This window comes from Microcebus murinus, chromosome 10 (genome assembly GCF_040939455.1).
Source record: "Microcebus murinus isolate Inina chromosome 10, M.murinus_Inina_mat1.0, whole genome shotgun sequence".
Lineage (NCBI taxonomy): Eukaryota > Metazoa > Chordata > Mammalia > Primates > Cheirogaleidae > Microcebus > Microcebus murinus.
In genome coordinates, this window is record NC_134113.1 from 66,821,345 (window position 1) to 66,845,575 (window position 24,231).

A 24,231-nucleotide genomic window follows, 5' to 3' on the forward strand; every position below is an offset into this window, starting at 1 on the left:
TTTTTTTTCAAAGGAGAGATTTTAACAATTGGAACTAAGGGGCATGTTAATTAAGAAGATAATACATAGAGAAATATCCTATGTGTCCTAAATAATAGAGCTTTAAAAAACATAGTTTAGACTGAGCTGTGAACGTGAAGTAACTTTCAGGTACATCGGCCCTTTCTGCAGAGACCTCACATGATTCAGGGGGGTTTTCTGAGCATCTCTTAGGATCAGGAGACCTTGTTGATAGGTGTTGGAAAAGCTATAAACATGAAGAGTCCTCATGCTCAAGGAGATCACAATTTATCCAAATTTAGATGGCACCGTACCATGCCTCCGGGACCAGCACTTCAACTGAGTTCATTTGTTTATCCACTCAACAAAACATCTTTAAAATGCCTGACTGGGGAAGCAAAGTGAAAAAAGACATGTCGCTGCCTGCAAGGAGCTCATTACAATAATTAACAGTTACCACGCTCAAGGGACGCACAACCCACTGTGGGAGCTGGAAAGCTGGAGGGCTTAACTCTACCTAGGGGTCAGGAAAGTGTCCACCGAAAAGCGAGCACTTGAAGTGAGACTTGCAGGAAAAGGAGGCGTTCACCAAGCAGAGAAGCACAATGAGCTGTTCCAGGGAAAGTGAAAGCATGCCATGTTCAGGGAGAAGAAAGTGTTCAGGGACCAGGGATTGTAGAGGAGAGGGTGATGGCATGTGAGCCTAGAAAGGATGGGCAGATCAGAAGGGACTTGGTAGTCTTGCTAAGTTGTATGGATGTGTATTTGGTAAGTCAAAGGCAAGGACTTGTTAAAGTCGATAGAAATGTAGGGCTAAGAGTCAAATAGATTTGGATTTGAATCCCGGCTCTTCTGCTTGCTTGTTTTTTTGATCTTGGAAGATCGTTCAAAAGATCCAAGAGAGTGCTTTCCACTCTTGAATGGACTGAGAAAGGCAAGATTGGGCAGAGGGAGAGGCTGAACCTGTGGGATCTCTGGGGCTGGGTTGGCCTTTGGACTGATGTCATATCCAAGCAAGAAGGCCTGGCCTTGTTTTGCAGTCAGTAGATTTGGGCTGCTCTTGGGGAGGGATTAAGTAATCTCGGGGTGAGGCAGCTCCCTTTGGTGGAGGGTAATTCCTAAGGGTAATTCCCAGAGAGGGATCAGCTGTGAGTTGCAACAGCCAGCAGCCAATATTCCCAGTAGCTGGGGGAATGAGTTCCTGGCTCTTGAAGAGAGGTCTGGGAAATGCACAGTAAACACACACACACACACACACACACACACACACACACACACACAGATCTGCCTGCTTGTTTGCTACCTAAGAGTTCTCTTATCCAGATTTTCTGGGACTCAAAGAAGTACAGTCCTTGGAAACTGCTTATTTATAGTGGATTCCTGGCTACTTTGGCATCAAGCAGGGTGAATGCTCCATGCTTTGTGAACAACCTTCTCCTTTCTAACCGTTGCTGGCTGGCTGGAAGGGTAATAGTGATTATAGTTACAGGGATCAAATTCCACCTACCTCTACTGAACACAGTGACTACACACCTCACCTTTCCCTCTGTGTTATTGCTGGAAGGGGAAAGAACAAGAGAGGCCAAGGGCTTTCTGTGCAGCCAGATCAACCCACTAGGACACATTTGTCATTGAAAGAACAGGAGGCCAGAACCTGTTTCTAATCAAGTCCAAAGAATTTCAGGTCCCGTGAGAACAGAAAGCAAGACTAGTCTTTCTGCCTTTTTTTTGTTTGTTTTTTTCCATCACTGACCTTCCTCTTCTCTAACTCTTCTTTCACTGTTGTGGTTCTCAGTTACAAGCCTACTTTCTGTCAAAATGGAAAAAAATCATCAGTCAGTCTGAGGCAGCCTTTAGAAATGCTATGGAGTCCTTAATGAGTTAATGCTTATTTTTCTTGGGAGAATATTTTGAGACCTCCTCATTTTTCAAAAATATCCCCATGTCTGTGCTGAGATCCAGATGGGTGCTGTGTGCTTGATACTGTAGTTTGGGCCTCTTAAACAACTGTATCTTACTCAATTTAGTCAATGGCAGAAAATCCTTTTCACCAAACTGTTCTGTCAAATAAGAAGTTTGGAGCAGGTAATTCCAGGAATGTTTTTTTATCTAATGGGTATAGTCATTGAGAAGACACATGTAGGAATACCTAATTCCATGCATAGTTATAGGGAACAGCTTCAAGACTTAAATCTTTTTTTTTTTTTTTTTTCTTTTTTTTTTTTTATTCTTCTGCTGTTTGCTTCAAACTGAAAGACTTAAATCTTAATTACAACAGAACCAGTTATAGACATAGGTGCCTAAGCTTGATAGAAAGTTTTCAGTGGGTAGAAAAAGAGAAGGTTTTTTTATAACAACAATATCCAATTATTCAAATATTGTATATTTCAGATTTCGACCTTTAAAACTCCAAATGAAGCCCATTGATCAGAATAACATAGTAATTCAGCTTTTAGGCCCTGAAATCAGGTATTCTGGGTATGAACCTGGGCTTTGCTGCTGTTAATAGCTATGTGGGCATGGAATTATTTGTAAACCTAAGCCTCAGTTTCTGCATCTATGAAGTGTGTATAATAACCTATTAATGTAATAAACTATTCCAAATAGTTGTGTAGAGGATTCATGAGTTATACATGAAAAGCAACTTATTCCCGTTTCTGGACTTAATAAATCCTAAGTAACTTTTGGCTAGTATCTTCTTTTTTATTTTTTTATTTTTTGAGACAGAGTCTCCCTTTGTCGCCCAGGCTAGAGTGAGTGCCGTAGAGTCAGCCTAGCTCACAGCAACCTCAAACTCCTGGGCTCAAGCAATCCTTCTGCCTCAGCCTCCTGAGTAGCTGGGACTACAGGCATGCGCCACCATGCCCGGCTAATTTTTTTCTATATATATTAGTTGGCCAATTAATTTCTTTCTATTTATAGTAGAGACGGGGTCTCGCACTTGCTCAGGCTGGTTTTGAACTCCTGACCTCGAACAATCCGCCCGCCTCGGCCTCCCAGAGCGCTAGGATTACAGGCGTGAGCCACCGCGCCTGGCCTAGCTAGTATCGTTATTATCCATATTGTGAAAACTTATCCCGCATACCTGCCATGATTACATAATATAAGATTATACCAGATATTACACTAAATATATCCTCATTCTAAGGAGACTATATGACACATATATATGTGAAAGACACCTCCAGATCATCATATTTTATTTTTTATTATGTTTATTATTATATTTTATTATTATATTTTATTATATTTAGCTGAATTGATGGATTTCTTCATTCGACAATAAGAGTTATTTCATTCCAGACCTTCCATTAGGTGTCGACAATGTAAACATGGACAGGAGAGAACTCTGTTTCTACCTTCTTAAGTTCTGCTTAGCCATCTCAGGAGGTCAGAATTTGGGGACTCCTTGGACACAAGGTTTTATTTCATTATCGACCCTCACTTCTTCCCCAAAGAAGAAGAGCTGATGTGCCTCTTGCCCCGTTCTCCAGCCCTGCCTCCCGCAGTCATGAGGTTTTGCTTCCCTGTTTCCATTACTCATGCTGAAAGAGGGTGCTCTGCAGCTGGTTTGGTGCTGCAGCCAGAAAATGTGCAGTTCATATGCTGCACATAAAAATGTAATTAATGTCAGCAGTCACAGTTGCAGGGCCAGCTACAGCCGGCTTGCAGTAATCACTTTAGTTAAGCAACTAATCAAAATATCTTATTTACCAATTTTAAGAACGTTAAATGGAGGTATGTAGTTTAGAGGGAATACCATAAAAATGGGGGCATTTAAATATATTAAATTATCTCTCTGTGTTTTAAATTATCTTGAATTCTGTCATTTCCCCATGGATAATTTTAAAATTATTAATATGTTTTTGTCCTTCCTTGGTTTGCTTAAATACACATACGAGTATAATTTATTTTGTTTCTTCACCAATAATAATGACATTTGGAAGCTCCTACTCACTGAGCTTTAACTGTGCACTGTCCTCTCTCACACATCCTCACGACTGCCCAATGAACAGGTATTATAATCCACACTTCAGGGACAAGGGAACAAAACGCTCACGGATGAAAGCTGCAGAGCCAGGCTGACTAGGACGTATTCTTGTCTTTGTCCCTATGTCTTAGATAGTTCGTAGCTACTGTAGACTCCGTTGGTATTTTTTGGTGGTAATTGGAGAGGTCACTCAATGCATAGAATCAAAAATTTCTGAGAAATAAAACACCATACTTCTTGGCACTGTTCATTTCTTATGAAAATCCTGAATAATGATATTCCTGAGGCAAGGCAGCACAATCATCGAAGTTCCAGGGAAGGGCCCAAAGCAGCAGAGACTGGCCCCAAGCCACTGAGAATAATCCTCCTTTGCCATAAGTGCCATAGGTTATCAGAATCACACTCCCAGGAATTTAGTTAACTCACTTTTGATATTACTGATTGGGTGGCTCAATCTGAAAGTTAGGAGAGATTAGTGGTAAGATTTGTAGTCATTTTTTAAATTTTGATCAAAGCCAGCCAAACCAAAGATATTTCTTGGAGAAAAAAGCTGTACTTTGAAATAGGCCATTTAAAATAGGTTAATATTCAAACAGAAGCTTTAGTATAAGTTAATAAAAGATAATCTACTATTGATCTCTAAGGCTTTGACCTCGTTTTGAAAGAAAAGGTCCGTAAGTTTTAAAACATCTGAAAACTACCAATCTATATATGCACAGAAAAATCTGTTTATTTTTTAATATAAAAATATATATTCATTGTAGAAATTTAGAACACACTAAAAAATATAAAAAGGGAGTAACAAATCCCCATATTTAACACTACCTACTGTTAATATTTTGGGCTGTATCTTTTCAATATTTATATGTATACACACAGATATATAAAATATACAAACATACATATGTATTTCACAAAATTGAGATTTTATTGCATGTGGCTTGGGAACCCGCCCTTTCATGTAAAGCATTATTAGCATGTCTCATGTCTGGAATTAATCTTTTAATATAGGATGCTTCATGCATGCATAGTGTTTCACTATCTGTTTCTGTTTTGGGACATTTAAATCTTTCACACATCTATAATTTTTTTTTTCTTATGCTATATTCCTTGAAATAGGATTATTGGGTCAGAGGGTGGCCTTAGAAAATTGTTAGAATTTCATGTCTTGAATGAAGTTCTTACTTTTTGCCTTTCTGGAGTAATGATGGCCATGACTGTGATTTACTAATGAGTTATATATCCCCTGAAAAATAAATTGACTGTTTTATTAGCAGACAGCTACTACATGTGACTTAGTGTGCTTATGCAACAGTAGTAAATAATATAACAAGAAGAACTTTTTCAAAGCATTTTAGTGCAGTGTAGCAGAAGAATTAAATGGTATTCTGGTGGCCTCAAGGGACAGCTTAATTATTGATAGGGCCTGGATGAATAGGAATAGTTCAAGCTACCGCTACTAGCTGGTTCTCTCGGGTTTTGTCACCCCTATGAGTAGCTTTTTTTTTTAAAGAAATAGATCAAAACCAAACTATCATTTCTTATGATGATGTAATTTTATGAAATATTTAGCAAATCTTTTTAATTTGTATTTATAAATTGCTTATCAGGATGGCGAGCACATAGTAAGTACTCAGTGAATAGCACTTATTGGTGCTGCTATTCTTGGATTTACATTGTTGCCTTTATTATTTACCATAGTAACAACAGGACATGTGATTGGCCTGGTTATACATTTAGCAGCTGAGGTGTTATATAAGAGCATTCGCCATAAGCTCCAAAGCTTTATCAAAGACTTAAAAGGACATTAAACAGATGATACATGCATATAACAATTTAAAAAACACAGGTATGCCAGCTAGTTGAACATTTCGTCACAGAGTTTGATATTTTGATACCAACACTCTAATGTTAGTACAGTCATGTACCAGAAAACTACATTTTGGTCAATGATGGATTGCAGATATGGTGGTAATCTCGTAAGATTATAATAGAGCTGCCCTATGTAGGTGTACCATTTTTTGTTTTTCATTAGTGTGTTTTTACTGTACCTTTTCTATGTTTAGATACACAAATCTTACCATTGCATTACAATTGCCTACAGTACTTACAGTAACATGCTGTGTACATTTGGCGCCTAGGAGCAAATAGGCTATACCATATGGTCTAGGTGTGTAGTAGACAATACCATATCGTCTTTGTGAAAACATCATGGAGAATACTTACACGTAGGTTTGTACAATGACGAAGTCATCTAACAGCACATTTTTCAGAACATATCCCTGACATTAAGCGATGCATGGCTATAATTGAACTCATAATTACATTGAGAATAGTTGTCAAAAAGCACTTGAACTTATTTTTAGTTAAAATCTGGAAGTGCAAATTATTTTAAATGGGTATTTGTAAGTTGCTTTTATTTTCTTCTGTTTGCTTAACAATAATTTCTGATTTTATGCAGTGAACACATTGTATAATAAGACACACAGTAAAACAATTATTTATTGTAAACTAACACCTTAAAGAAATAACTTGGTCCAGAGTATATCAGTGTTTACTGTAAAGGAGTGGGAAAACTATATCCAATAAGTAATTCATCCCCAATTGCTGTTTGTTGATGGAGAGTCAGCCTATTCTCCATGTCTCATTGAAAACTGTGCACTGTGGATAATAGTGAAATTTGATTATACATCATTAGGATGATGAACATGAGAAGACATAAAATAAGGGGACTTTTAAGCAAGACTGCAGTTTGTACATGGGCTCCAACCACCCTACCTCCCTGATTATCTGTCAAATGTCCAAATATGTAAATAGAAAAAACTAGAATGACCCTTTTAACTTTAAGCATATCCCATCACCCCTTTGCTCAAACCTTCTAATGGCTCCCACCGCACTCAGAGTGAAAGTCCACACCCCCACCTCCCTTCCCAGCTTTATTTTTCTCTATGGCACTTATCCCTTTATGACATATTATATATTTACCTAATTATTTGTTTACTTTCTGCCTCCCCTCAATCCCAGTGTAAGTTCCTGAAGGAGGAGACTTTTGTGGTATTCACTGAAACAGTGCCCAGCACACAGTAGGTGCTCAGTAAACATTTATTGAATGCATAAGTAATGTATAAAGAATAAATTTGTCTTAGAAACAGAGATGAGTAGCAGCCACATAACAAGAAGTTTCAAGGCATTTCAGCAAGTTCCAATATTGGCAGAGCCTGGGTTTTAAGCAACACTGTAATATATCACCTACTTCCCAAGAGAAAGAAATCAGAGAGGGTCCTGGCAGTAATGCACCTTCAGAGGTCAGCTAGGAGGACTGACAAGATGCATCACTGGAACATCTCTGCTCTCTCATGTGTTGGTAGCCCCGGGACAGTGGTGGGAAAACACCATACTTTGCTCTTTGCATCCATAGGCACCATGAAACTCACAGTGAGATTCCCACGGCACAGGCTCACACCTAACTCTCCCAGCTGAAAACTGCTCTTAGGATTATTTATATTCTTTTTACATTGATTCCTTGAGATATCTGCAATCCATTCCGTGTAAAAACTAGTCAAGGACTGTCTCTCAAAAATCAAGCTCAGCCTCCTATTTGACTCTTTAGATAATACCAGGGAAGCAAGACTCTCTTAGAGGGATAATAGTGCACACAGTTGTAGAGATAAGTATGAATAAACAGGGAAGAACCATAGTCCCTTCAAAATTCTGCAGTAGTTTTTAAGCACTTATCGAAGCCTTGTCAGCCATGTGTCAAGTTGCTGAGGATACAGCAGTGACCAAGACCCTTGGATCTTATAGTGGGGGGGGGCGTGAGGTGGGGGGAGGAATAGACAATGAAAATCTTAATTACACAACAGCATGTTCATCGTACAGATCCATAGAGAAGCCCCTTGCTTCTTATGACTTGGGGGTCAGGAAAGCCACAGTTTGAATAGATTATTAAGAGTTAGCTGGATGAGACCAGTGAGAGCAAGGAGATAAGGTGGCGGGAAAGTAGAAAACTGTTCCAGGAAGGAACAGCATGTATGAAGAACCAGTTGCGTGAAAGAACATAGATTTTTAAGGAAAAAAGGGGTTTCCTTTGTGGGTGAATCAAAGAATGAGAGAGGGCAGATGGCAGGGTATGTGATTGGAGCAGTAAGAAGAAGTTAAGATTACCAAGTCATTCATGTAGGGGGTAAAATTTAAAAAAAGAAAAGAAGATTAAAGGTTATGTTGAGGCATGAGAATTTATCCTAAAAGCAGCGGATAATAACTCACAGCTTAAACACGGTAGTGAGTGACGTGGTCAGCTTTCAGGGTGTCTGGAGCGTGGACAGTGGATTGAAAGGTGGTAAGACCGGGGTCAGAGGCAGCCATTTTGAAGCTATCAGACTGAATCCAGATGAGAGACTCGGATGCTCTCCCTGGTTGTGGCAGTGGGGACAGAGGAGCAGATAGAGTTGAGCAGTGCGTTGGGGACAGAATCTATAGGCCTTGGTGATTGGTTGGCTGGGGTGGGGGAGGGGAAGGGACGCTAGAGGGAGCAGCGGAGGTACCACCCAGCTTTTGCAGTTGTCGGGGTGATAGGCCTCCCCTGAGAGGAGGAGGTTTGGGCACAGAGGCTGTGATGGGAAAGGGACTGTGGAAAAGACGGTCGGTTTGGTATTGGATGTGCCTGTGGATAACTGGGTGGAGAAGTCCCATCAGCAGACCAAGAACTTCAGGAGAGAGATCAAGACTGGAGAGTTGGGAATCTTCAACATGTGGCTGGTAATCAAAATCCTGGGAGTGGTTTGGCTAAACCTGAGAAAAGATATAAGGAGAGCAGGGATGAATATCCAAGAAAAACTCCTAGCAAAATGAGCGAGTAAAGGATGAGAGGAAGAAAGTGTCCTGTAAAGTGACTGAAAAGGATCGGCCAGGGAGGTGGGAAGAAACCCGAGAGAGTGAGGTGTCTGGGAAGCTGAGTGAAGAAAATGCTGCAAAGAGGAAGTGGTCAGTATGATAAAGTCTGAGACTTGCCCACTGAAAGGGTCACCAGTAACCTCAGCACGAGCCATGGGCGCAGAATGATGGGGATTGAGTAGTAACATGGTGAGCAAGTCAGGACAGAAAACGTGGACCCTATTGTCTGGAAATTTGCCTGTGAAAAGGAAAAGAGATATTTGAAGAAGAACATGGGTCAAGAAATGGATTTTTGTGATAGTTGTTTTTTTTTTTTTCTTAAGATGTGAAAATGGAACTAGTTTAAAATGTGGAGGGCCATCCTGGGCAACAGAGTGAGACCCCATCTCTACAAAAATAAAAAAATTAGCCGGCCATGGTGGTGCATGCCTATAGTCCCAGCTACCCAGGAGGCTGAGGCAAGAGGATGGCTTGAGCCCAAGGGTTCAAGGTTACAGTGAGTTCTGATCATGCCACTGCACCCCAGCCTGGGTGACAGAGTGGGACCCTGTCTCAAAAAAATAAATAAAATCAAAGTGTTGAAGGGAAGAACCCACAAAAAGAGAAATCTCAGAATGTTAGGGAAGAACAGGTATAATTAATTGATCCAGTTCCCTACAAAGGTGGCAGAGAATGGATCCAAAGGACAGGCAGAGGGCTTAGCCTGTGGCGAGAGACTCGGTTTGGAGAGAAGAGACTCTATTTGGTGTGCACGCAGATCATTTAGTAGGTGGGGTGGCAGGACTTCGGGGGATTTTCTGTTCCTGTTTCTTTGTGACATTGGATGTGTTGATGAGCAGAGGAGAAGAGTAGTCTGTGGGGAGCATGAGGTTTGAAAAAAAATAGAGAAGATTCTAAACAACTCCTGGAGAGACTGAGAATTAAAAATAAAAGAAATGTAATATGAGAAAAATTTCCCACTTGAGAAAATATCACAGTCTGAAAATAGATGATGAGTTTTCAGATGAACTTACTGAAAAGAGAAACACATAAATATATCTTAGTAGTACTTTCAAGCTTCAGGCTTGAATGAATCCTACAAGCATCCCATAAAAACGTCCTCTTTCCCAAAAAGAACACAGATTAAGTCTTAGACATAATGTTAAATGTCAGGAGACAATGGTATAAAACCTACAAAAACAACTGAGGGCAAGTTATGACCTCAGTATTCTCTATACAATCAAGTTGTTATTCATTTTAAAAAGCAATTAAGGCCAGGCGTGGTGGCTCACGCCTGTAATCCTAGCACTCTGGGAGGCCAAGGCACGGATTGCTCAAGGTCAGGAGTTCGAAACAACCCTGAGAGAGACTCTGTCTCTACTAAAAATCGAAAGAAATTAATAGACCAACTAAAAATATATATACAAAAAATCAGCTGGGCATGGTGGCTGTAGTCCCAGCTACTCGGGAGGCTGAGGCAGGAGGCTCACTTGAGCCCAGGAGTTTGAGGTTGCTGTGAGCTAGGCTGACGCCATGGCACTCACTCTAGCCTGGGCAACAAAGTGAGACTCTGTCTCAAAAAAAAAGAGCAACTGAAGAGCAATATTACATATATAGTGTACTTACATGAATATACACTTAGTTGTGATAGACCGTGTGCAAAATTGGCCCAAATGATCTTCTTTCTTCTATCCACTCCCTTAAGTTGTCCTCACCCACACTGACTCTGGGCTTGGCCACAGGGCTTGCTTTGGCTGATGGGACAGTAGTAAACGCGAGGCAAGCAGGTGCTAGACAAATGCTTTCACAGTGGGGCTTGCCCTCTCTTCATGTTTTTGGAGCCATGAGACCAAATACAAAACAAACCCGAGCTGGCTTGCTGGATGAGGAGCAAGACCACATGAAGGACAACTGTCCAGTAAGTGATGGCCAATCAACTACTAGACATAGTATTGAGGATATCTTAGGTCATCTAAGACCCCCCCCACACTGGACAAAAATGCAAGAGAGAACAAAGCCAAGCCAGCCCAGAACAGAGGAATCTCCCAGCTGACCGACAGAATTGTTAGCTAACTAAAATGTTGGTTTAAGCCACTTGAGTTTTAGGTACTTTGTTACACAGCAGAAGCTAAATGATAATACTAAGTAGAGACCTGTTTCCACACACACACACACACACACACACACCCACAAAGGAAAATGAAACGAAAAGATAAGCACAAGTTCCAGGTAAAGGGACTAAGCCTACTCTACCATGCCTTTCCCACTGAATGCATACGTAAAACCTGGACAGAATGCCTGCAGCGGCAGTTTGAACACTACAAATTAAATAGTAGTGGGTAGAATGGGGAAGACCATATTTTAAAATCCTACCAAATTGGCAGTAAATTTACCATTTTTTTTTCCTGCTGTCTTCCAGCCCTTGTGCAAGATAGCTAGGAAGCTGGCTTACACAAACATATAGGGCTGTGGGAGAAGCCTTTAGTTGTAACTCTAAAAGCAAAAAAAAAGGGAGAATAAAGAAAATCCCCAATTTTTCCTTTTTTTCTTCCCTCCACTTCCTCATGCCCAACATGAGAAAGAAAAAAGATTTTTAAAAATGAACAAAGCCTCAAGGACCCTTGGGATGATTCCAAAAGGTCTAACATTTGTGTCAGCAGAGTTCCTAAAGGAGAGGAGACAGAGTGCGGGGCAGAAAAAATATTTGAAAAATAAATGCAAGAAAACATGCCACATTTGGCAGGTGACATAAACCTATACATTCAAAAAGCTCCTTAAATTCAAACTGGATGAACCCAAAGACGTCCATAGCCAGACACATCATAATCAAACTGAAAATTAACGACAGAGAAAAAAATATTGAAAGCAGACAGTGAAAAATGATTCTTCACTTATGGGGAAACATCAGTTCAAATGATTGTGGGATTCTGAACCCTCCACATGCTAGCAGCACCTCACAGGTTGCAATAACCAAATAGGTCTTCAGACATTGCCAGATGTCCCCTTGGGGCAAAATTGGCCCCAGTTTAGAAATATTAATCTAAATTGATTTTTGCCGTTGTTGTTGTTTTTCTTTTTTGAGACAGGATCTCACTCTGTGGCCCAGGTCAGAGTGCAGTGGCGTGATCATAGCTCACTGCAGCCTGGAACTCCTGGCTCAAGCGATCTGTTCACCTCAGCCTCCCAAGTAGTGAGCACCACAGGCCCGTGCCACCATGCCTGCTAATTTTTAATTTTTTTGTAGAAATGGAGTCTCACTATGTTATTCAAGCTGGTGTCAAACTCCTTGCTTCAAATGATCCCTCCTCCTTGGCCTCCCAAAGTTCTGGAATCACAGCCAAATTAATTGAGTCCTTCATTTTCTCATATTTCTTATTTTAAAGAAATATTCCAGTTTAGTTTGTTTGTCAGTCATAGTTGTTTAATTTACAACTCTAAATTAAATGGACAAACATGGGGTAGGTCAAAAGACACCCAGTCCCTCCTGTCCCATAAAAAAATTAATTAAAAAAATATTATTTAGAGCCAGGTTTATTCAGGTTCAGTTATTTATAAAAGACCAGCACTTAATCGAGTTCATTTTCAAAAAGCCATAGACACACTGAATCCTTACCCATGCTTTTCATCCCAGAAGGAAGTTGCTGTCTTCAGAAAGAAACTGATGGGGAGAGAACATTCCTACCATATGTCGAGGTATCTGCAGTTGAGATCAACAAATTCTAAAGCAACCTAAGAACAGTATTCTGGTTGCTAGCCAAGATTTCTTACCAGTGGAAGACTATGTTTAATTCCACATGGTAGGATTCTAAAAGATTTCCAGCAGCTGCAAGAAATGCCATATTGGGGGAGATTGCACATATAGCAAATATTTGAATTTGTGATACCTTGGATTATAGCAACCCAAAAATATGCATTTGCAAAACAGATACTGAATATTGCTATCAGATTTATCTCTGTACCTTTTAATTCTCAATCAAAGGAAAAAAATATTTTCTCATCATTAAAGAAGTTAAATAAAACAAGAAGAAATGTTACCATTAAATACTTTGTCAGATCAACCTAGAAACCTATAAAAATAAAAGATTTTGACAATGGAGATATAAACTATTTAGATTATGAAAAAAACAGTAATGTTCCATAATTAATAGTAAATAAATACCTGTACCATTTCTACTTTTTATACTTTAATCGTTCCAAATAAACACATAGAATATAATTAGCTAATGCAGTGGCTTGAATAAACATGTCCATAAAATTTTTATCTCTCTAGCTCAAAAAATGGAGATCACAGGGGTCTATTACAATAATCAACTTTTACTATTCAACAAGGTCTAATCATTGTAGTGAACAATCATGAAAAATCCATTGTAACTTTTGCTTCCCTTCTCTTTTCATTTTTTTATGAAACATAACTTTACTGAAATTAGCTTTCTTTTCCAAAACAGAATAGACATTCTATTTCATTATTCATTCAACAAACCTTTATTGCTGTGACAGGCACAATGGCAGGTGCTAGGGTCACAAAAGTAAGACACAAATCTCTAATTAGTACCCCACAGGGTCTTAGACTCTAGTAAAGAAAGGACATGTAGACATAAAAATTACATTATAAATGGTAACTGCTCTCACAAAAATAGGACATAAGACCATGAGGGCACAGAGGATTGAGTAAGATATTCTGTCTAGGAGAATGTCACTCTCTTCTGTCACAGAGAGAATGACATTTGATCAAGCTCTTAAACTTGGTGGGGTTTTACAGAGGAATTGGAAAAAGTACATTGTTCTATACAGAGAAACTAGCAAGGACAAGGTCCCGGGTTTCTAATGAAGCCTAGCACCTATCTAGGAAACTATGCCAGGGGAAGATAGCTTGTGGGTGGACTCTTGGTGGCTCCACCTACCCACTCTTTAACAGTAGTGTGTTGTAAAGATGTGTTAGGACACTACTTTGCCTAGACCAAAAGCTCACATCTGTTAGGAGTAGCTTGTAGCATGGTGAAGGGTAAGTAGTGGGCTAATAGCTATCTGAGGTCTAGAAAGATTGTGGAGGGGGCAAGAATTTTGAATCTCAGTTTGAGGAAACTGTATGTCATCTAAGCAGGGATATGACATAATCACCTTTGTTTTTTTGAAAGCATTGTGATGAATAAATTGGAATGAGAAGAAACTTTTCTTGGGGAACTACTGAGGAAACTGTTGCACTGGTTATCTGGGTGGTCATTTTTACCCTATCATGCGAATTATGGCCAGAGCATAGTTCCGTACTTGTAATGACATTGTCCTCACAGAGTTCTCATCCATGTACAGTAGGAATGAATTGAATGGATTTTTGTTGTTGTTGCTGTTTCATAAAAGCCCTGTCAGTCATTTAAATACAGAATATTGCTGTTCAATCCATACTAATCAGATTTTCTTAAAGCTTCTACTTCTTTGGCTGATGGTTCTTTGGCTTATTGGAAAAAGAAAAAGAACCTCACCCTGCTTCCAAGATTCTTGGGTTTACATTAACTACGCAGACATGGGTTTGGGCTGACTCACAAAACAGGACAATTGCAAGTGACTGCAAGTCACTGAGAGGTGTGTGTTTTTGCTTCCCAGTCCTTCCAGAATCTTAGCCTCCACCCCTTGAAGAACAGGAAAAAAAAAAAAATGTATACTTACTACCATTTGCTGCAAAACAATGAACAATTATCTGGGAGGCAAGGAGAATTCACTCTGATTTCTTTAAACTGTGTCACATAAGGAACACTGAAAGACACTGAAAACATTTAGTACAAAGTAAATCTTAGCTAGGACACAAAAGCTAATTTCATTTTGAACAGCTGTCATATAGAAGATGACATTGGCGCACCTACTGTGTAAGGTTGTGGGAGTTAAGACCAGTTGGCGGAACTTAAGTGGAAACAGGTTTACTTTTATCCTAGGAAAGACCTTCTAACAGTTATTGCAGTCTGAAGCCAGCAAGGGCTCTCAGAATTAGAGTTCTGCTTTGTTGTAACTATGCAATCCTCTCCGGAATGGACTTTATCCTCCTTGTTATAGTACCATAAACACAGTGTTAAGTATTCTAAAAAGCAAGTCTTAAATTATGTCAATTGACTAAGACATTCTGATTTGAACGTTGATATGAATAGACTGTTGCATTAGCATTTAGGAAGAAAGCGACTTCGTGAGATAAAACAAGAATACGATGCTGCGTTGATAATAGCATCATAATGACAGTAGGAACTAACATTTGTGGAATGCTTAACATGAACCAGCCACTTTATTAAGCACATAACCATGCATATCTCATTTAATCCTTATAACAACCCTATGGAGTATATACTGTTATCTTCCCTATTTTACAGATAAGGAAACAGGTCAGAGAAGTTAAAGATATTTAAACAGTCTGATCCTGGAACTATTTTAAAGGTTTTAGGGGATTTTTTTGCCCCCAAATAGGCTGTCATTCCGTGAGCAATTGCCCACCAGCCACAAGCATTTTAAAAATGCCTCTAGTTGTAGTCAGTGAGCCAAGTTTTTTGGTGATAAGAACACTTACTCCATAGGGATTTCTTTTTCTTTTTCTGTTCCATGGGGTTCCTTTACTTGCATCCATTGGTAGACTGATTAACCAGCTGTAGTTCTGAGATGGTGCCTTGAGGTTAAATATCAGTTTTTAAAGGAATTTTCTGATTTAGGTTAAATTCTTAAAGACCAATTGATTTATTAGAAAATTAGGGATTTAGTTCAGGAGTGATATAAATATAGAGATTTTCTTGGTTTAAATCGTTTGAATAAGCACAAATCAGATGAGATTGAAATTGTTTTGTTTACTTCTCTGTCTCTCTCCTGAACCGAAAGGCCATTTTTCTATCCTAGGCACATAAAAGGCACTCAGTAAAAACTGGTAAAATGAATGAGCGAATGCATGAGTGACTATATGAATGAATGAACTTATATCAGTATCTCAAAGAATCTCTACCTTTGCTTGCTAATTCAATGGATGACTTATAGATAAGCAAATTTCCTACTTATTGATTTATTTTTGTAAATAGTCCCTGGATTTTTCTTACCGCAATACTATTAAGACTAAGGTCATGGGTTTCCTATACAGTGTGGTCTAGTTTGCCTCACCACAGAATGTGCTCATAACCCCGACTACCTGTGCTGTAGATGTGAGCTTTTGGTCCCACTGAGGAACAGTGTAGCCTTGCATCTCTGCACTATCTTGGCTGTCACAGGAGAGACAGCCATTTGGTTTTGCTGGTAAATTAGTAGACTCGGGGTCATGTACTGAAGAAGATTATATTATTATGTTATTAGCAAGATACTGTTCATAAAGCTGAATTGTTACATTTTTATAAAGTTCAGCCTATTAAAAAAGAATTTGGAAATATATTCTTGGTATTTTTTAATTATTTGCACTATATTCTGAACCAGAGTTTTATAATTCATTCTGATGTTAATTTAATTGAGAGTTTATCCGGTTTTAACTGGTTATTCATTTTGTGACACTGAAAAGGTATTTTCAATTTATAAGCCTTTTGAGTAGAGAAATAACTCTTGCATGTGTTTCTTGAAGAGTTAAATGAAAATGAAGACACTTCATCTACTTATGTCATGTAGGATTTTAAATTTCAGTCTTGAGTTACTTAATCAATCTGTTCAAGTACTGCTCTTGCCTGGGAGGTTATGAGTGATTTGCACCTTTCAAATGGTCTGCTCATAGGCTGAACACAGCAACAGCAGACCTTTCTCACCTGGCTGTGGAATGCCCCATGTGCCTAGCAATTACATTAGTAAGTATTCTAGGAAATGCCCCAATAGTTCTCTTTATGATTAAACTTTGTCTTGCTTTGAAATGCGGCACTGGTTCCCCAGTATCCATGATTCCTTCAATTTAGTAGCATGGAGCTTTATCTAAAAGAATACTCATTTTTTTTTCCCTCCTTGGGATAAAGTGGATAATGAGGCTAATTCCATGTTCTGATATTTAGTTGTGATAACAATAAGTACAAAACCACACCCGTTGACAGATAGAAGGGAAATGTGCGGAAACACTAAATATTATCCAGAAACTTGGTTCAGGCCGTTAAGCCCAACTCAACTTTTTGCATTAGGCATTTTGGAAGATGTAGTTAGTTGCCTCTGTGGTCGGAGTGTACGTGAATTAAGGGAATGTATTGTTATAAAGACAGATGAACATGAGCTCTGGAAACTTAAAAGCACATACACTATAGAAGTATGGCCTGACCCCTTTAACCAGAATTTATATCCAAAACCGACTGAGCGTGAGACACTAAAATCGTTGGAAACTCTCTCTTTAAATATTTAATCTGTTTTTCCTCTTTCTCTCCTACTCCCACTCTGACTCGGCATAAGGTCAGGATTCCTTGACTGGTCATCACAATAGATTTACTTTAAAAATACCTCTGTGAGAGGCCACAGGCCGTCTGAATTGGTCATTTAATCCAAATACACCAAAGATCACTCGATCAATTGCTCAATATATTTATATGCGATCGTATTAATTATGCTCTTTGTTCTTCCTCTCTTTTCTGGGAGGTTCCAGGGAGCAAGCCTGCAGGCCTCTATGAACAAGGATCCTGGCCAGGGCCCACCCAGTGTGCGCTTGCCCCAGCACTCCTTATAGAGAGCTGTTTCGGCATGTCTGGCTCCTCTGTGATACTCTGAACTCTGGAGGGCAGAAACCAGGCCTTACTCAGCTCTGGGCCACACTCATTCACCAGACGTATATCTGGCACCTATAGTATGCCAACACCAAGGCAGGCCCTGGGAATATAAAGATGGTGATTAGGACGTGGTCCCTGCTCTCAAAGGAACTCTGTTTATGGGGAGAGAAAGAAATGTGATAATTATTAGCATCTACTTTTTGCCAACCAGAAAACTGAGGCCTCACAAAATTCTTTGACTTGTACACAGAACTGTGACAAGGCAGTTTGAATACAGCAGTTACTTTTTAAAATGCTTGAAACAGGCCGGGCGCGGTGGCTCACGCCTGTAATCCTAGCACTCTGGGAGGCTGAGGCAGGAGGACCACTCAAGGTCAGGAGTTCGAAACCAGCCTGAGCAAGAGTGAGACCCCTGTCTCTATTAAAAAAAAAAAAAATAGAAAGAAATTAATCGGCCAACTAAAAATATATAGAAAAAATTAGCCGGGCATGGTGGCGCATGTCTGTAGTCCCAGCTACTCAGGTGAGGCAGGAGTATTGTCTGAGCCCAGGAGTTTGAGGTTGCTGTGAGCTAGGCTGACGCCACAGCACTCTAGCCAGGGCAACAGAGTGAGACTCTGTCTCAAAAAAAAAAAAAAGCTTGAAACATGCTGGTGAAATTGAATGAATAAATAAGTTATTGGTAGGAAGTAGTAGAAACATTGGAAACCGTAATAGAAGAAACTGTGATAGAAGAATAGTTAATGTACATTTACTAGGTAGTTATTTTATTATTAATTCCATTGTGGTGGTTCTGAAAATTATATAAGTACATAGAAAATGGATGGTAACTAAAAGAAAGAATAGCAAAATATACTTTATCATTAAAATAGAATGATTACAACTCAGACCTATATTTAAATAAATAAACTGGAAGGAAAAACATCAGATAATGTGGTGATTTTTGTCCTATTCTCTATTTTTCAATATTCTGCAACACACTTAATTCATTTTCATGATGGATAAAGGTAAAAACTTAGGGACTGTTAGTTTGGGGCTTATGTTTGAGGTATGTGAAACATCAAAGTGACAATAAATAGTAAACAATTGGAAATGGACTTGGAATTCAACTCTGGGTTTATATGCAGGAGACATTTCAATAAATGTTAACTGAACTTAAGTTCTAACCGTTTTCCTTCCTTTTGGGTCAAAAATTTCAAAATCCTAATGAAATGTGTTAGAATTTTGCCATCATTTGAACTTATATAGGCTCATATTAATGGAGGGGAACCTCTTCTTTTTTTCAACTATATACCCGAAACAATTGAGAGGACTCTCCTTTCTTTCCCTGTATAAAAGTAATCTTAATCAGCTAATCTCAAATAACATAGAAAATACTTTATTTCAAACATATGTCATTTCATAAAGTTTTTTTTTTTCTTGTACAGAAGGAACATTAATTGCTTTCCTTAATGTTGGGATCATGTTTCTAATTTAGGGGTCAAGGTTTGCTCTCACTATTTTCAAATTTTTAATGAAATAGAATCCGGAGGCATATTGAGCCTATTGAATTTTGAGGGACTTTTGACAGTCTAGATATTTTCTGATTACAAGAATTCAGTTCATTAATCTAATGTGCCATGTGCTAATTGTGCCACAGCAGGTGTGCTTTGGTTTAGATGTTGCTTCTTTGGGGGTCCAGAGTAGTATTTAGAAGAAATGACTGTTTCTTGTTGTTACTATAATAAATTGGAGACGTATTTAAAGTGAGGGTGAGGGGAACACGAGGTGATCCTTTCATTGTTCTCGTGCCATGAGGACAGGATCCCTGCGTCCAGCATGCAGACTACGACCCGATGTTGTGTCCTGCCCAAGTATCTATAAATACAAGGATGTGTGAATTCACATCTCACACGTTAGCCACAGGAACTGGTGCTTTTCAGAGTACAGTCCACTTCTTTTCCAACCTTTGCAGGTTGCAAACGTTACTCCTTTGCAGAGTAAAGGAGTCATGGTGGGAAGAAAATAGTTAATTTCTAGGTTATTTACTAGACCATGGAGAATTTGGACTAATTCAAAGTGAACAAATAGGCAGAAATTTTGGTGCTGTGTCATGAGGCTAGCCAAGGGTCTACTTACTGAAAGGAATTCCACACCAATTTTTCACAAAATCTAAAATCCCCACTCGAGCTCAGCTCCACATGGGCCTCTTTCATGAGTTATATGTATCTTATTATGTTGACTTGAGGAATTATTAATTTCCTAATGGATGTTGCATTAATCCCTTCAATACCACTAGTAGTATGGCCCCTAAGAAAATGGAACATGGGAAGGTAAGTTTAGATGTGCACACAACAAGGGAGTATGGACATAAGAAAAGCCCAAGGGCTGGAGCACAATTACTTGGGGGTTCTTCAGAGTCAGAGGTCACCTGAAGGAACCTAAAGGCCAGGGCAATGGGAAGGGACATAAATTAACCAGGCCCCTCCTGCACGGAAGTCAATGGAATAAATGCCATAAGAGACCAAAAGAAAGGAAAATGTGACGTGGCCTTTTCACTCACGGGAGTTGCCATTTCAAACAGTGTCTGGAACACAATTAAATAATTATGACAGTTATGGAGTGTTCGTTGTGTGGTTAGGCATCATTGTAAGTGCTATGTATATATTGTCTCATTAACATTCATAACAAGCCTGTGAGATAGGTACAATAACTGTATTCATTTTACAGATCAGGAACTGAGGCACAGGGTGATCCAAAGTCTTTGAGCCTACAGACCAGGCATTCTGACTCCATAGCCCTTGCTTTTAAGTATTATATTATACCAAGTCCCATGCAAACCTTTTATATTTCAGGGCCTCTGGGGAAAGGTGAAAGAAAAATCGTAAGTGTATGCTTGGCAGAGCACAGTCTGTCTGTGATGCCAGATTTCTTTTACCTCATTACCTGAAGTCGTACAAAATATGGAACATACAAAGAATTATCTTGCTTGTTCTCAGATATTTGGCCTAGGGTAGCTTGGGAGGATCTTTATAATGCAAAACCTAAATCTTTTAATCTGACCCTAGAATATTTTCCTGGGTTGAGGCTAATTGAACCTGAGGGATTTGATTTTGTTATTGTTCTGAAGTCATAGCCAAGAAATATTTTCTTTTTGGTCTTGCTACCTGAAATGTGGATAGCTGAGCAGAGTTACTTGGTGGCCTTTGATCCCATTAGAAAGTTCTAAATTGATGACTCGATCCTTCAATGAAAGCTGATATTAAAACAACACCAAGCTGAAGTCATAGGAGATTTGTAGTATAATGTATACATTCACAGTAACCAAGACTTGGGGAAAATAAAATGAGTTTCAGTTGGCTTTATTTACTCACTTGTGACTTTCCTTTCACTCTTGAGTGGTTCTTAACCCACATCTTCCCATATCGGGGACATAGCAAGACACAAAATCCCTAACTCCAGTTTGGAATTTTAGAAGCTGTCAGAGCTTGATAAATTAGTAGTACTCTCTTCAGTACTCCAAGAAAATCCAATGACTAACAAATGCTGCTAATGAATTTGAATTTCTCAAAGTTCCGGTACTGCTCTAATTTTATCTTCTTACACTATTTTCTCTTCCATGAGTCTCCAATTCATCATGTTTGGTCTTTCCTTGAGACCTGACCTGATGACCTCATGTTTATACATGCACTTGGACCAGGACTAGGGTGAGACTGAGAGCCTTCTTGAATTCTGCAACCTAGGTGCCCCTTTGCCCAAGCACCGCACGGGACACTGAGGGTTGTAGGGCTGGTAAAGATATGGCCCTTACCCTCAATCTGACAGTCCAGTAGGAGACACATATATGAACCAGTGTATGTGGTCAAATTGTTCAACTTGTCAATTAAGCCATGCTACACTCTTTTTCATTCTCTGTAGCCAATTACCTAATGAGCTCAAAAAATAAAGTAATAAGTCCTTCAGATATATGGTTTTCTTAAAAATAATTTGCAGATTTTGCTGAAAACAATATTCGAATACTCCTCTATTAAACTCTCAGAATGAGCCTAAGGAAGAGTATTTTCAGTGCTGTCTTTTACCAACTGGGTGGAAGAATGAAACTCTCTGCTCTTTTGTCTTAATAAAAGAAATCAATAAATGCAAAGGTGTGTGGACCTTAAGTGGACTTACCACCTTACTGCTTTGAAAGTGCTTTCTTAAAATTGTAGTCAATTACATCATTATTTTGAACAGGGAGAGTTCATTTGCACTATTGCTTCTAAGTTAGGTTTTTGGAAATCACGCTGCAAAATTCTTTTGTGACAAGAGCAAGGTAGGAGACTGGATGCTCGAGTTCATCAACTTCTAAGTGAGCATATGATGCTTCACCCTGCTTACCTTCTCTCGTTTTGATAAAGTCTGATTTGGATGGTGGGGAAGCTATTCCCCCAAGGCTGTCCACTTATTTGCTTCCTTCCAGCCTGTGAGGACTATCCGTACTGTCTAGGGTTTAGAAAGGGCCATTCAGCTAAAGGTGTTTATTACGTCAGGGCCATGTTGGCTTTCTATTGTGTTACGTACATTTTTCTATTTTCAGTCAGTGGATTTTTTTAAATGCAAATAATTTAGAAACAAGTTTCTATTAATGCCTTTAAATATTCTCCTTTAATTTTTTCTTAATTACAGAGCAAAGAGATTGCATTCCAACTTCATGAGGATTTAATGAAGGTTCTTAATGAGCTTTATACGGTAAGCACATAATCTTTCTTCTTTTGCAAGAATTCTTGGTTTAGAACCTGGTTTGAAGGAACACTGCTCATTTTAGAACTCTTTCCAAGCCAGAGTGTCAGTGGATACTCATCTGGTTGAAATATGGGACCAAGTAGATAGATGTATGCTACTATAGTTCTTTGAACTCCTGCTCAATTTAGAGAGACTATATGCAAGTAAATCATACATACCATGTTTCCCCCAAAATAAGACCTACCCATAAAATAAGCCCCAGCAGGATTTCGAAGCATGTGTGCAATATAAGCCCTGCCCCGAAAATAAGACCTAGTGATGGGCGTGGCTACGAAGCATAGCTGCACAACCCATGCATTCTGTGGCAGAGCGGTAAAGAAGACGAGCAGCCCTTCTCATCTGCCCCATCGTGACAGCTACTATCCCAGAGGTGACCGGAAAGGTGCGGGCAGCCCCACTAACAAGGTAGGCTCCCCCTGTCAGGTCCCGGCCATCCTGTGCGTGCTGCAGGCTGAGGCTTTGAGGGGAAAATAACACGTCCCCTGAAAATAAGCCCTAGGGTGTCTTCTTGAGGAAAAATAAATATAAGGCCCTGTCTTATTTTCGGGGAAACATGGTGTATGTGTGTGTGTGTGTGTGTGTTTGTGTGTGTGTGTACACACTCACGTATATATGCAGTTAGCTTACTTTAAGAAACTAAAGTATAGATATCCCAGTAAGATATGTTTTTGATTGTTTGATTATATGTGATCTGTGCATATATTCAATTCCAGAATATTTTATTTAAAATTATTGCCATTCTGAGACTTGAGCAATTTAGAATTGCTTTATTCTGGTACTTTAATTTCTTTTCCCCACATTTTAGTTCAATTAATTGTTTGGTTAATGACATATGTTAAAGTTACTTTGAGGATATCTGTGTTTCCTTCCTTGCTATAAAGTGCTTATTTTTTAACTTACATTTTATTTAGGGTACTGCATACAATCATAAGAAATTAAGTGATTTAAAACTATTAATACTTTATTAAAAAAACTAAAACAAACAATGTTGTAAGTTGGAATTAGTAATATGCCCATGTAAATGTATTTTTATGTGTAATGATCATATTATTAAATATAAATTTCTTTTGGGGGTGTTTGAGGAGTTTTTATTTTAAAAGAGAATAAAATAACATAATGAGAACTGAGTAATATTAATTTATGCTAATGATAGATATTTGCATTTTCATTATACAAGATTATTTGAATTTTTCTTTACAGGCAAACTAAACCTGAAATTTATTATTGACATATGTTTCTTGATTTACCAATTCCATTTGTTCCTAAAAAGCCATGTGTGTAATACACAATTTTGTGAATTAAATTTTTAATGCTTCATTGACACTTGCTGATTAAAGAAACCTCTAAATTAAGCTTTTATAAAATGAACTTTCTTTTTTTTTGTATATGTGTGATAAATCTGTATTTTTACAGAGCACATTTACAACATCTGTACATACAAATCGAATTGATGGTTTCTGTGTGTTAATTCCTCCTTCAGAGACATTTAACTCCCCATGCAACCTGCAAGAGCCTTATGTTATAAGGTTATTTCCACATACCAGATACCTAATGAAGTTGAGTTTTAGTTGATAAATGCCACTTATTAGCCTACACTTTATATGATTTGTTAATTTCTAATAACTTAAGGTATCAATCATTTCTAGAGGCCCTGTGACTTAAAAGTTAAATGAGCCTTGTGCCTCTGAGACGGCCAGAGGAGAACAAGCAGAAATTCTATGTCATCTTTCATTGAACTATTTTAAGATGAGGACTTTGTGGTACTTTCCTTGTGGTTCCCTTTGCTTGGGGATTGTTTTACCTAGGAATATAAATCGGTCCCTAATACTTTAAAAAATAAGCCTTCTGGTTGTCACATCACTGTGAACAAGAGCCTGTTGATTATGGTCTGAAACTAGTAGTAGTGGTCAAAGCAACAGTGGCAAAGAT

General features: G+C 38.7%; 1 protein-coding gene across 2 annotated transcripts in view; it reads left to right on the forward strand.

The window, feature by feature from the left end:
• The window catches only part of SRGAP1 (SLIT-ROBO Rho GTPase activating protein 1), a 269,594-nt gene that overhangs the window by 135,903 nt on the left and 109,460 nt on the right, over positions 1–24,231 (forward strand). For both annotated transcript variants that reach the window (XM_012782378.3, XM_012782379.3), the window contains exon 4: positions 22,186–22,248. In XM_012782378.3, the coding sequence (XP_012637832.2) occupies positions 22,186–22,248 (63 nt within the window). The remainder of the gene's footprint in view (positions 1–22,185; positions 22,249–24,231) is intronic.